The sequence below is a fragment of the Helicoverpa zea genome, chromosome 1 (assembly GCF_022581195.2).
Source record: "Helicoverpa zea isolate HzStark_Cry1AcR chromosome 1, ilHelZeax1.1, whole genome shotgun sequence".
Classification (NCBI taxonomy): domain Eukaryota; kingdom Metazoa; phylum Arthropoda; class Insecta; order Lepidoptera; family Noctuidae; genus Helicoverpa; species Helicoverpa zea.
This window is the reverse complement of record NC_061452.1, coordinates 6,581,306-6,594,197: the sequence shown is the minus strand read 5'-3', so window position 1 is coordinate 6,594,197 and position 12,892 is coordinate 6,581,306. Positions and strand designations below refer to the sequence as shown.

Here is a 12,892-nt window from a genome sequence, read left to right as displayed (position 1 = left end):
TATAACAGCTGAGAAAATTACGTTAAATAGAAAATTATTTTCAACCATTAATCATCATCATACTGTTATAGTCATAAAAGCATGGCATACCACATTACCTCCCTTTTATAAAGGTGACCGACAGACCATGGACATTCGTGATATATGAAATGATGAATCATTAAAATTTATTTTTGGTCGAAAGCAAAACATTGTCCTTATGTGCGGGTGAAAGGACCAAATTGTGTTAACGTGTCAACCACGCCGGGTGCATTATTGGTCTTTTAGACACGTAAAATGTTTAACGCAAATTAAATGAAATCAAAATAACGTAAGGCTTACGTTTTCATTGTAAATACCTATTATTTCTTACTAATTTAAAAAGCATTTTAGTTACTACCTATCTAAACTATACTTGTAGCATAAATCAAATCAAGCTTCCCTTACTTCTTCCAACAAAAGTTAAAAACACAGAAATGTACCCAGTTTCTGCTAATTCAAGAAATATTTAATCCAAACAGAGGAGCAATTTTTTGATGCAATGTATTAGTTTTAAGTTGTATATATAAGTTTATTTTTATTTTTTAAAATTAATGTAAATATTATGTAAATACTTCAAATAACAATAAAAATTTAAATTACTTGGTTAAAAAAAAATCCAAACAAACAATTCTACATCAAACCAAGTGAAATAAAAAATACTTCAGGTATTGTACAAAATATGAACAGTCTTACGAAAGAATTTGAAATAAACTGTTACGTTCTCTTTCCTCGAAATGTGAGACATATCGAACATGACTGGCGTAATACAATAGAATTTCGAAGATTTTGGACCAGTGAAATCCGATATCTCGCATGCCAGGAAAGTGGCAGAATTTGTTTTATTACATATTGAAAGTGACTGGATTTATGAGTACATTATTACCAATGTTCAATTGGTTTGCTTTATTTAGATAGTTGGAAATGTTTTCGGATTAAAAAAATAGCATACTTACAGAGGTACTACAGAGTACCTTCAATAACTAATTATGAAGCCATTCCCTTGGCTATCTACAACGCTCTCCTGAATCTTAACCTTCTTACATGAATTAATATCACATAGTTGATTTGGTCGACGACATTGAAGGGTTGATTTTACCCGTGATAGTACAATGTAGAACAATGTATCTAAAATTATATGTTTCATGTGTGTTTACATCTATCATTATAACTTGTCTTTAGGAAATATACACCTTCCACTATAGGTAGTAGCTATTTGTACAAGCATTACGTATAACAGATTTGTGAAGTTTGCCTAACTTCTTGTTAGGAAAAAAAGCATTTAATTTCTGTATCTTAGTAGTTTTAAGTCAAATATTGCAGGAAAAGCGCACTAATATCGTTGTAACGACGGCAAAGATTCGCTTTTAATTAAGAGTGTATTGTGTTTGAATATTCTCTTTCGATTTTTTTAAGAAATTGATTCCTTCAAGGTTGTTCTTACTGCTCAACCTTTTCCGTCCCTTAACGGATAATGCACAACAAACAGCGAACGGTTCCGTACAAAAGAGATCCGTGTTGCCACACCGCTTCCCGACGTCCTTATCTCTAGGAAGTGTCGAGTAGTTCCCATTGTATCCTATAATAGTCGTAATCGACTGCTGAGCCCGCGGCTAACGACTCTTTGATTAGAACTGAACATTAACACATTTCGCTCTTGGCACGAATTGCCTGAGAAACGCTCTGATCATAGCTATGTGTGCAGAAACTCTAATCAACTTGCAGAGACAAATACGTTGATTTATAACTATGTAATCTTGTTACTTTGAGGTTTAGACGTAATCTACACAGTGAAATTAATGTCTGTCTTCCTGTCTATATGAGTCATATTTACAGCTCATACACTGGGTAGACATGCGTAAGATTTCACTCCAATAATGTATAGTCGAAACTCAAAAGCTCTCCTGTTATAAAAAGGATCTGATTCTGAGCAGACCAATCATTATCTATAAAAATGATTGGGCAAGTTTTAACAATATTATGAAAATCTAAAGTTTGAAAATCAACCCCAAACAGTTTAATTACAAACTTCAAAAGGTAGGTAGTCAATCATTTTAAAACATTGATTTTCTGACGCATGATAAGTGGAACCAACACTTTCAAAGTTGCAAAACTGTAGCAATCGCCCTTATAATGTAATAAATACATTTAATACTAATAAAAGCTGATCTATACATATAATAAATCTGTAGAAAAGTAATTTTTGTACATTGAAGAAATTGACAAAAAAAATAGCCAGCATTTTAAAGGATAACTAACAGAACCCATTTCCATCATTTTTGTCATTTTTGTCTGTTTGTCTGTTTGTCTGTTTGTCTGTTTGTCTGTTTGTCTGTTTATCTGTTTGTTTGTTCGGGATTCACGTAAAATCTACGAATTAAATGCAGACAATGCTTATATACAAAAATTCTACGTAACTTGGTGTATTACTTAGTTTTTGTTTCATCGAAATCGATTCACTCTATCAAAAGATATGATTAATTTTGTGAATTCAAGATGTAAAATATTACGACACGCAGTCTATTTGTCAAAACTGTACATTTGAATGTTGTACTTATATTAGTTGATCGGCCTATTATTAATCTTTACACAGAAAATCAGACCTTTATAAGTAACTTCGGAAGAAAAAAAAAAATGAAAATTTTGTTTAGCCAAGGTTAAAGTAGCTCCATCTGTGGTAAATAAAATACATCATCAATTTGTCAAAGGAGCGAGGTGGTAAATGACAATATTACCATACATTCTTTATAGAGGATTATTATTTCAACAGATGGAGTTGTGTATTTTCCGTAATTCACCATATTTTAACACGTAGTGTAATTTTTCGATAGACATTTCAATAGTGTTTGTCAGTTTGCCGTGCCACATCAAAATCCAACTATAATTATTACCTTGATGAAAAGAAAATTAATAGTTCTCAGCCAAATTTAAAACGGTGCCATCTTAATTATTTTTTGAACATTATGTCAAAAATGTTGACTTTAGTGGAACTATTAATTATCATTTAAAGTTACAGATGGAGTTCATATCAGGATTTTTTCATAAACATAGTTTAGCTTATCTTCCACTAATGTGGTGGCCTTAAAACAAATAACTTTGAGTGAGTAGTATTAAGTAGACCTTAATTATTTTTTCTGATGCAAAATATGTAAACTTAATCCTAGAAGAAATGAGGATCTATCTCTCGCAAGCGCTGCTAAGCGTGAGGTAGAAGCCCAGATACAAAGAGCAGATAAGAAATGGGAGCTCTCTCTATTTAATACCATACACACGTAAAATGCTTTATGCGTCTGAAAACGTACAAATTACGCGCCGCATTCCAGAGACATGCTTACTTTCAACTTCTGATCGCAAATACACTGTTCACGATTACGAACAGTCTCAGTAAGGTGATCTTCACACTGCCCCGCATCACGCTGCATCTTGCGTGTCGACGCACCTACGCGCGTTCCTGCGGGAGTGCAGATCTGCATTATCGTGCGGGTTTTTCACGCACTCACGCGCGTAGGTGCGTTTTGTAAATTCACGCACAGCGAGTTCCATTTTCAAATATACACGTCACGCCCATTCAAAATCACGCGCGGCATTGCGGGATTCAGTGTGTCATACCTTGCGTCTCGCCCCGCACCTACGTGCGGGGGTGCGTGTTTTTCCGCATGTATGTGCGTGATCCGCATGAACGCGCGTGGATGCATTTTCAGTGTGTTGTACTATGCGTGTTTTCCATACAAACGGAGATATTTCCATACAACGGAAAAAAACGCATCCACGCACTACGCTGCATCATGCGGGGCAGTGTGATAATCGCCTAAGACCCGAGCCAAGTCTAAAAACCCTAAAAAACACCTTTTATATAAAACTACGTTTGATGTCATTTAATCACAAAGACAGAATTGTTCTCTGTTGCAAATCCTATCCACCTATATCCTATCCTAATCCAGAATGCATTGCAGGTGTGCATTGCACAAAAACCAATGGTATCCTATTCGAGAAGTCAAAAGAGTTGACCTGCCAACGTCTGCTTCTGCGCTAAGCAAGTGTTCTTCATAGTACCATCAGAATTACATTCATCGTTGAATGAGGTGAATAAATTTTCAGAAACCACAATAACAGTAGGAGCCAAAGCGTATTATCGCTTCATAGAGCTCTGATTGGCCCCAGGTGACCAAGTCAGGTCTGATTTATTGGTTCATCAGATCTTTGAAAGTGTTTCGGTGGATACTTACTGTCGTCCTGTTTACGTGTGACACAAAATATGGTATATAAACGTCCTCCGCAAGAGCGAAATTTTCCCGGTGTGCGGTAGTGACGCACAGTATACAACACTTCTGTTTCTTTTGATTTGCTGGCTCCACCAAGAAATGACAAATTGCGAGCGTACATTCTGAAAATCTTGGCAAAACTGCAGGTTTCAAGTACGAACACATGAAGTGGACTCTCACAGATACGTACATTTTGCCTATTCGTGAACTAATGCAAACATTTCGGTGGAGTCCCGGCTTAGGCCACCACATTAGGCGTGCGCGATCCTCGGGCGTGTGAGTAGCGCGGGCGCCGCGCGTGCGTCGCGAGCGCGTTGCGTGAGCGTCGCGTTTTGCTGCCCTGCGGCATTTGCAGCGCGCTCGCGGCGCGCACGCGCCGCTCTCCTTGACGTTTAACTGCTAAGGCGTTTAGCGGGCGGCGGGGATAGCGGGCGAAGGGGTCAGAACGCAACTCGAGCGCCGCGTGCTCGCCGCGAGCGCGTCGCTTGCACTCTTCAAACATGCCGCAGGGCAGCAAAACGCGACGTTCACGCAGCGCGCTCGCGACTCCCGCGCTACTCACACGCCCGAGGATCGCGCACGCCTGATGTGGGGTCAGCCTTACCTTAGTGAGTAAGTGAAACTATCCTACCCTATGCACCTGCTGATGATGATGACTCATTTTATCATCCATCCAGCTATTCCCCAACTATGTTGGTGTTGGCTTCCAGTTACCGAATCCGTTTGAGTACCAATATTTTAGGGCACGCCACCATCGTGGCGGTAAGTCCCCTCTTTGAGGAGTGGCTCGGGAGGAGTCACGGCGCCCTCACGTACCGCATGACGCAGGTCCTCACCGGACACGGTTGTTTCGGGAGGTACCTGCACCGCATCGGTCGTGAGGAGGCGCCCGGGTGTCACCATTGTGCGGACAGCCCCGAGGACACGGTGGACCACACAGTCCAGGTGTGCCCCGCATGGGAAGGGCACCGCTGGGTCCTCGTCGAGGCTTTGGGCGGCGGCGACCTCTCGCGTCCGGCCCTGGTTCAGGCCATGGTCCGGGGCGAGAGGGAATGGGATGCCGTCGCCTCCTTCTGCGAAGCGGTCATGCTCGAGAAGGAGGAGGCGGAACGCCAGAGAGTTCGCACCTCTCATCCCGGCCGCCGCGCTGGACCAGGTAGACACCATGGGCGCCGGGTGTCGCGAGATGACTCCCGGCCACCGTAGGCGTGGGTCTGTGGGCGGTGAGTTCGGGTGGCTCATCGTCCCTCTGTCTTTCTAGACGACAGACCCGTGTCGACGGCGCGCGTTGTTCCACGCGCTCCTCAAAGAGATGTCAGCAACCCCAGCGGGGCCCAGCAGGGCCAAGGCCTGCCGGGGCTGCGGGTTGTTCGAAAGAGATACCGCGGCCCTGGTACATAAAAGGCCTATGACGGAACACGACGATTTTAGTCAGTAAGAGTCTGACACTCCCTCACCGCTGCTAACCCACAGCGGGAGGGGTCATTTGATGATTTTACGTCGCTAAAAAAAAAAAAAAAAAGTACCAATATTTTGCTTGGAGCGACTACCTATCTACCTATCTTCAATCCAGTCAACTACACAAGACGATATCCATGGTAAGACTGACAGACTTTCTGGCTTCTGATTAGTCGCAGCAGCTGCAGAAAATGTACAAATGACAGCTTTGTCAGACTCAAAGCATATAGACATAGATTATAGTTGTTTCCTGTTAAAATTACTTACGCACCATACGTAATAATTTTCCAAATTGGCTGACTAGATCCAGAGATATTCACAGCGTCACAAACTTTACTTCTTTTGTTTAGATAAATGGTCACATCCACAACACAACCTTGATGAATCTATGCGACTGCTAAGTGCTAATCCTAATTATACTGTCACGTGAAAGAATGCACCTACGGGATAAGTAGTATTTTGACTATTATATTGCCCACGCAGACGAAGTTGCGGGCAACAGCTAGTAATAACATAATTGAGAAATGAAATTCATTTACAAAAAAAAACTGTCATCGTTAACGAATTGGATAAAAGTATATAAACAAATGGTGCTTATCACCTATCAAAACAAGAACAACCTTACAAGAATTCACTTTATTATATTTTAATTTCCTGCGCCATATTATACAGTACCTAATTTACCAACACAAAATGGTTCAAACATCTATTTAACGATGACCAAATAAAATTATTAATGATGTGTTTACGTGAAAGGGGCGTGTCGTGACAGATTTCTCTTGTAGATTAAGTAACTATGTTCAAATCATAAAAGCAATCTGTTTGACGTTACACAATGAAATCAGGTCTATAGAGGTACGCTTTGTTTACATTCCAGATATTAACTGTCCTTTTGGATGAACATTTGCATGGTTAATATGGTTTATTGCAGTTAATCTCTCTATTTGAACATTGGTTTGAAAGCAGATAAATTTTATCTGATACCAAAAGTTATATAAACGTGTAGGTAAAATATATGTTCAATTTATAGTCGTTTTATTAACATAATTGTCCAGATGATTTCTTGATTCATATACTTATAATATTTAAAAAAACAAAACTTTATTAATTTCAAGCAATTTAAATTCCACAAGCCCAATGAAAACTATAAACAGGGTGTCCAGTGGTGGACATTTGGAAGTTTAATAATGAAAACCTCAGTTTCTTCGCAATACAGGTTTAATAATCTGAATTCTTGACATTTTACAAAATGAAATTATAGATTTTCTGGCGACGCAACCGTGTACAATATAGAAGTGAGTAATATAAAAGTTTGCGGGTGAACGTAAAACAAAAAATAATTATTTGATAGTATCACATCAAAGTGTAACTTGTTGCTATTAAAAATCACTAGGCGTAGGTATGGCGCAGACATCTTCCCCCTCGTTGAAAGACTCCTTTCAACTACATCAGTCTTCATCCGGTAAAGATGTAGGCAAGGGACAGATCCGAGTGAGAGGTCTCCTGAAGCAACCTCTGGTAGTTTGCACATCTGCGACTCGCGTGACTCCGTCGGGCCCCGGGAACAGGCGGCTGACTCGTCCCATTCGCCAACTGAGTGGTGGGACATTATCCTCATGGAGAAGAACTAAGTCGCCGACCTTTAGGGATGCTGATTTAGTACGCCATTTTGAGCGCTGCTGTAGCTCTGCTACATATTCCCTTTGCCAGCGCTGCCAAAAATGTTGATGTATTTGTTCAAGCTTCATGTAGCGTTGAAGGTTGTTCTGGTTCTCGTGCTCGAGCGATGGACCAGGCAATGCATTTAAGGCACGCCCTATCAGAAAGTGACCGGGAGTTAGGAAATGGTAATCGTTAGGGGAAGGGGAGAGTGGGCATAAAGGTCTACTGTTGAGTACAGCTTCCACTTGTGTGAAAAGAGTACATATCTCCTCAAATGTTAAATGATTGTTTCCCATAACGCGTTTTAAGTGGTATTTCGCGGATTTAACGCCAGCCTCCCAGATGCCGCCGAAATGTGGAGCATACGTGGGAGAGAACACAAACTTCACACCTTCATTGGTAGCAAAATCAACTACAGGCTCATGATTGGTTTTAAGAAAATTGCCTATTTCCTTAGCAGCTGCAACAAAGTTGCGGCCGTTATCGCAAAATATCTCCGCTGGCTTGCCCCGTCGCGATATAAATCTGCGTAATGTCATAATAAAAGCGTCTTTGGACAAATCACTGACGGCTTCCAGGTGCACACATTTATAGCGAAAACATACAAACAAACATAAATAGGTTTTAGTTAATCGTGCACCTCGACCCTTTCTATTTAGCGTGAGGAACGGACCAGCGAAGTCAACGCCAACAGTACGAAATGGAAAATCAGGTGTGATGCGCTGTGCAGGTAAGTTTCCCATCATGGGAGTTAATGTTTTACCTTGAATACGTCTACATCTGACACAGGCATGTACTGTGCGGCGGGCCAAGTGCCTACCGTTTATAGGCCACACAGTTTCTCTTACACAGGCCAGCAACAGTTGAGGCCCGGCATGCATGTTCCGTAAGTGTTCATGTTTGAAATATAATTTGGTGAGTGGATGAGAGGCGTGTAAAAGTATGGGATGTTTTTTAGTATAATTATAATTTGATAATTCTATTCTACCACCGACTCTCATCACCTTGTCATCATCCAAAAAGGGTGAAAGTGACAAGAGAGATGATTTGCTACTTAAATTTTTATTTTTTAACAAAATATTGTACTCTACAGCAAATGAAGTTTGCTGAGCAATTTTACATAGGCTAGTAAAGGATGATTCTAATTCAGTAACACTAAATTTACCAAATAATTTATCTTTAGGATTTTTATGTCTAATATTATGTATAAATCTATTTACATACGCAAATATGCATCTTAATTTTAAAAACGATGAAAATTTATCTATTTTTAGAATTTCTGTTACAGGTTCCTGGACAACAGCGGAAGTGGATTTCATCTCAGGTAAGTCTGTTTCATTTATTGATTTATTTAAATAGGGCCAATCAGATTCAGGCTGTATTAGAAATTTTGGACCTGACCACCACAAATTAAGATTGGTAATTTGATCTGGACTTACGCCTCTTGAGATCAGGTCAGCTGGATTCTGATCAGTCGGCACATAACGCCACGACGAACTATCGGTAAGTTCATTAATCTCGGCAACCCTATTTGCTACAAATGTTTTTAGCTTTGCAGAATTACCATTCAACCAGCTGAGGACAACGCTAGAATCGCACCAATAAATGATACGATCAACCTCACATCGTAGAGAACTGGTAACTGTCTTGCACAATTTTGCAGCCAACAGAGCAGCACAAAGCTCCAGACGCGGTATTGTCGTCGGCTTCAACGGCGCCACCTTAGACTTAGCACACAGTAAGTTAACCTTTACATCACCAGCTAAGTTGTGTGACCGCAGGTACACACATGCACCGTAAGCGACTTGGGAAGCATCACTAAAGGTATGTATTTCTATATAACTAGGAGCTTCGCATAGCGTTAATCGCGGGATCTGTAGATCTGATAAAAAACTTAAATTGTTAATAAACTTGTTCCAGGATTCCAAAATATCAGAGCTAACCGGTTCATCCCAGCCCTTTTTATTGAGCCATAAGGACTGAAGTAACATTTTAGGTATAATCACGCATGGACTGAGAATACCGAGAGGATCAAAAATCTTGAATGATGTAGACAGTATAGATCGCTTGGTAACTACATCACCTTTGTTGGGAATTACAATTGATATTTGAAGAGTATCGGTTTTAGGATTCCAATTTAATCCTAAAGTATTAGTGGATCCGCTTAAACTAACCTTGTCATTTTGATCAATGACCGATGATGACAAAATACTTGGTAAATTCGACCTGAATTTACGTAGTTTAAACCCTGCAGATTTTAGAGTGTCCGACACCTTGCGCTGAATGTATAACAGCTCGGACTCACAGTTGGATCCAGTGACCAAATCATCGACATAATGATCGTGTTTAATAATATTACCTATAAATTGATCATCGCAATCCTCTGCCAATACTGACAAACACTTGGTGCTTAAATATGTAGCACTTGCGAGACCATAAGTGACGGTTTTTAGACGTAAAGTTTTGATAGGATTTGACTCATCACTTCTCCAAAGTATTAATTGTAAATTACGATCCTTTTCATCTAGTTCAACCATCCTAAAGAATTTTTCAATATCGGCTGTCAAAATGTATTTGTACTGACGAGCTCGAATCAAAATAGAAAAGATTGAGTCTTGAACATTGGGACCGACCATCTGTAGGTCGTTCAGAGAGAAACCTGAGGAAGTTCGTGCCGATCCATCAAAGACAACACGTGTCTTTGTCGTTTCACTGTTTTGTTTAAACACTGCATGATGGCAAAGATAATAGGATGGAACGGGATTTATAATCGGACATTCCTCTAAATGGCCTAGCTCTAAATATTCTTGAATGAAATTTGAATATTGTAACTTTAATTCTGGATTCTTACGGAAACGTTTTTCTAAATACAATAATCGTTTCTTGGCCATTGCGTCAGAATCTCCTAAACAATCTGGACTATCAATTAGAGGCAGCCTAACACAAAATCTGCCAGATTCTAAACGGTAAGTATTACGATAAAAGTGGTCTTCACAAGCCTGCTCAATTTTACTAAAATATTGCTTATCTGGAACTTGCTCCAGTTCCCAAAACTTTGTTAATTGAGAATTAATATCGGAATTATTGCATTCGTCACTATCACTGATTGAAACATGACACGGAATACTCTTTGGTAACGAACGATTCCTTAAACTTGGAAAAATAGGGCCGGCGACTAGCCAACCTAGCTTTGAGCTACGTAGCTTGGGCATGTTATGACCTAATGCTAGCTGATCACATCCTAATAGGTCCCAAAATAGGTCCGCACCTATCAAGATGTCTATTGCCGAAGGCTGATTAAAATTGGGATCAGCTAACTGTATGTCTCGTGGGATATTAAGTTGACTAATATCTATAGATTGTTTAGGAATAGCACCTGTTAACTGGTTCAACACATAAAATGATTGTACAACACTGTAGTCGTTGCTAAATGAATTTAATCGGGCAATGCAACTTTTATTTACATGTTCCGCTAAGTTGTTGCCTATACCAATAACGTTTATAGTATTTATAGTACATACCTGTAATGATAACTTGTTCATGAGTGACTGGCTAATAAATGAGGACTGACTTCCACAGTCTAATAAAGCACGCACTCGAAATTGCTTGTTTGTTTGAGGATTGATAACGTTTACCATGGCTGTTGACAAAAGAATATGATTTTCTACGAAATTATCACTAATCGAATTATTAACTGATATTTCACTTGAACCGCGATCTGTGTTAGTGCTATTGCTGCTGACTGTACTAGTATTACCTGTGCTAGCATTGTTAGAATTAGGTAAATGCAAGAGTGAGTTGTGTCTACGCTTGCACTCACGACAGGGACCCAACTTGCAATCACGTGCACGATGCCCAGTTCGTAAACAATTGGAGCATAAGTGCAACTTAAATGCTTCGTCTCGTCGTTCTTGAACACTCTTCGCTAGGAATGTAGGGCAGTCGTAAATCCAGTGGTCACCTTTACAGACAACGCACTGCTTAGTGACAGAGCCGGTGTTCTGAACTGTAGATGAAAACGACTTAGTGCTACGAGAATTATTATTATTATTTTGGCGTGATTGTGTAGCCTTGGGTGTGTCAGACTTGTTTTGGAACATAGTTGCTAACACATCAGCGCGATCAGTTAGGAACTTATTGAAGTCCTTTAGAGTGGGGAGATCGGACAAACTATTACGGTGTTCTTCCCACTTCATAGCAGTACGATTATCTAACTTAGGTATAAGAATTTTGATAATTATCATATCAAGCAGCTCATCTTGTTTAGCTAAGCTTGATAATGCTCGCAAGTTTTTTGTTACGTGGTCAACTAGAAACCTCAGTGATTTGTCTGATTCACGTTTGTGTTGTTGCTGTGTCGATTCAAAATATAACAATGAATTGAGGTGTTGATTTATAAGCTGGCGCTTGTTATCGTAACGATCGCACAAAAGCTGCCATGCAGTTTCATAATTAGTTTCGCAAATCTCTAAATTAGAAATAATTCGCGCAGCTTCATTTTCGAGATACGATACCAAATAATGGAACTTATGAATAGGCTTGATACGCTCATTGTTATGAATAAGCGACAAATAGGTATCTCGGAACTCAAGCCAGCGGAAATAAGCGCCATCGAACTTTGCAATTTGTATTTGTGGTAATTTAAAATCAACATGATGACAATGAGTTGACTGATCGTGATGACATTGTGATGAATTGTGCGAATCAGAATAGTGAGAAGTAGTCTTATACTTGTCAAGTTGCTCTTCAGCAATTGCCAGATGTGAGGTGAAGATCTGCTCAATTCCATCACGTTCATCAATCTCAGAGTCCATATTATCGCAATTAATAACCTCAATCTGAGCCTGTAGTTCATCGAATTTGCTAGACATAGCTCGTATTTTATCAATATTAATTTCTAACTCTTTAATTTGGGTTTTTGATAATTTTAAAGAGCATACTACATCTAAATACTTTTTAAATTTCGTTAAACGACCTTTGACCGAGCTACGTTTAGCAAATAGCTCCTTCAATTGTTTTGCATTACTGTCTTTATCTTCGCTTAAAGACATTTTGTTTATTAATTAATAGTATGTAACAACAACAAACGACAAACTAGTACTTAAGAAAGTATTATAGGTGATTGAGTAATCTAAACAGTAACACACTAATGCAAAATGAAGGAATAAAGTTATATGTTCAACTCTTATCTGATACTCCCTCGGCGACACCTGGGGCCCGAACGCAGCCACGCGGCAGCAGTGCGGTAACAGCGCGGCAGCAGCGCGGCGGCGGCTCGGCGCGGCGCGTGGCGAAGCGCAGACGCTTCGTCACCCGAACGCGGCTAGCGGTAGTCAACGTCGGGCGGCGCCGAATTCCCTGGAATAGTCGGCCAAAATATTTGAAATAATGTGAACTAGAATAATGACACGCACTATTGGGAGGGTGGCTAAGTTTAGGCCTTCAGATTACCTAGCAGAATGAAAATATCGGGAATGTAATTACTAATAGGT

At 39.9% G+C, this 12,892-nt stretch overlaps 2 protein-coding genes across 2 annotated transcripts in view; one reads left to right on the top strand and one right to left on the bottom strand.

The window, feature by feature from the left end:
* LOC124631231 (lachesin-like) overlaps positions 1-12,892 on the top strand; it is an 84,211-nt gene that overhangs the window by 21,415 nt on the left and 49,904 nt on the right. The window lies entirely within an intron of this gene.
* Positions 7,171-8,598, bottom strand: LOC124631241. Its single transcript, XM_047165506.1, has one exon. The coding sequence runs from the start codon at positions 8,399-8,401 to the stop codon at positions 7,187-7,189; it is 1,215 nt and encodes a 404-aa protein (XP_047021462.1). The 5' UTR covers positions 8,402-8,598; the 3' UTR covers positions 7,171-7,186.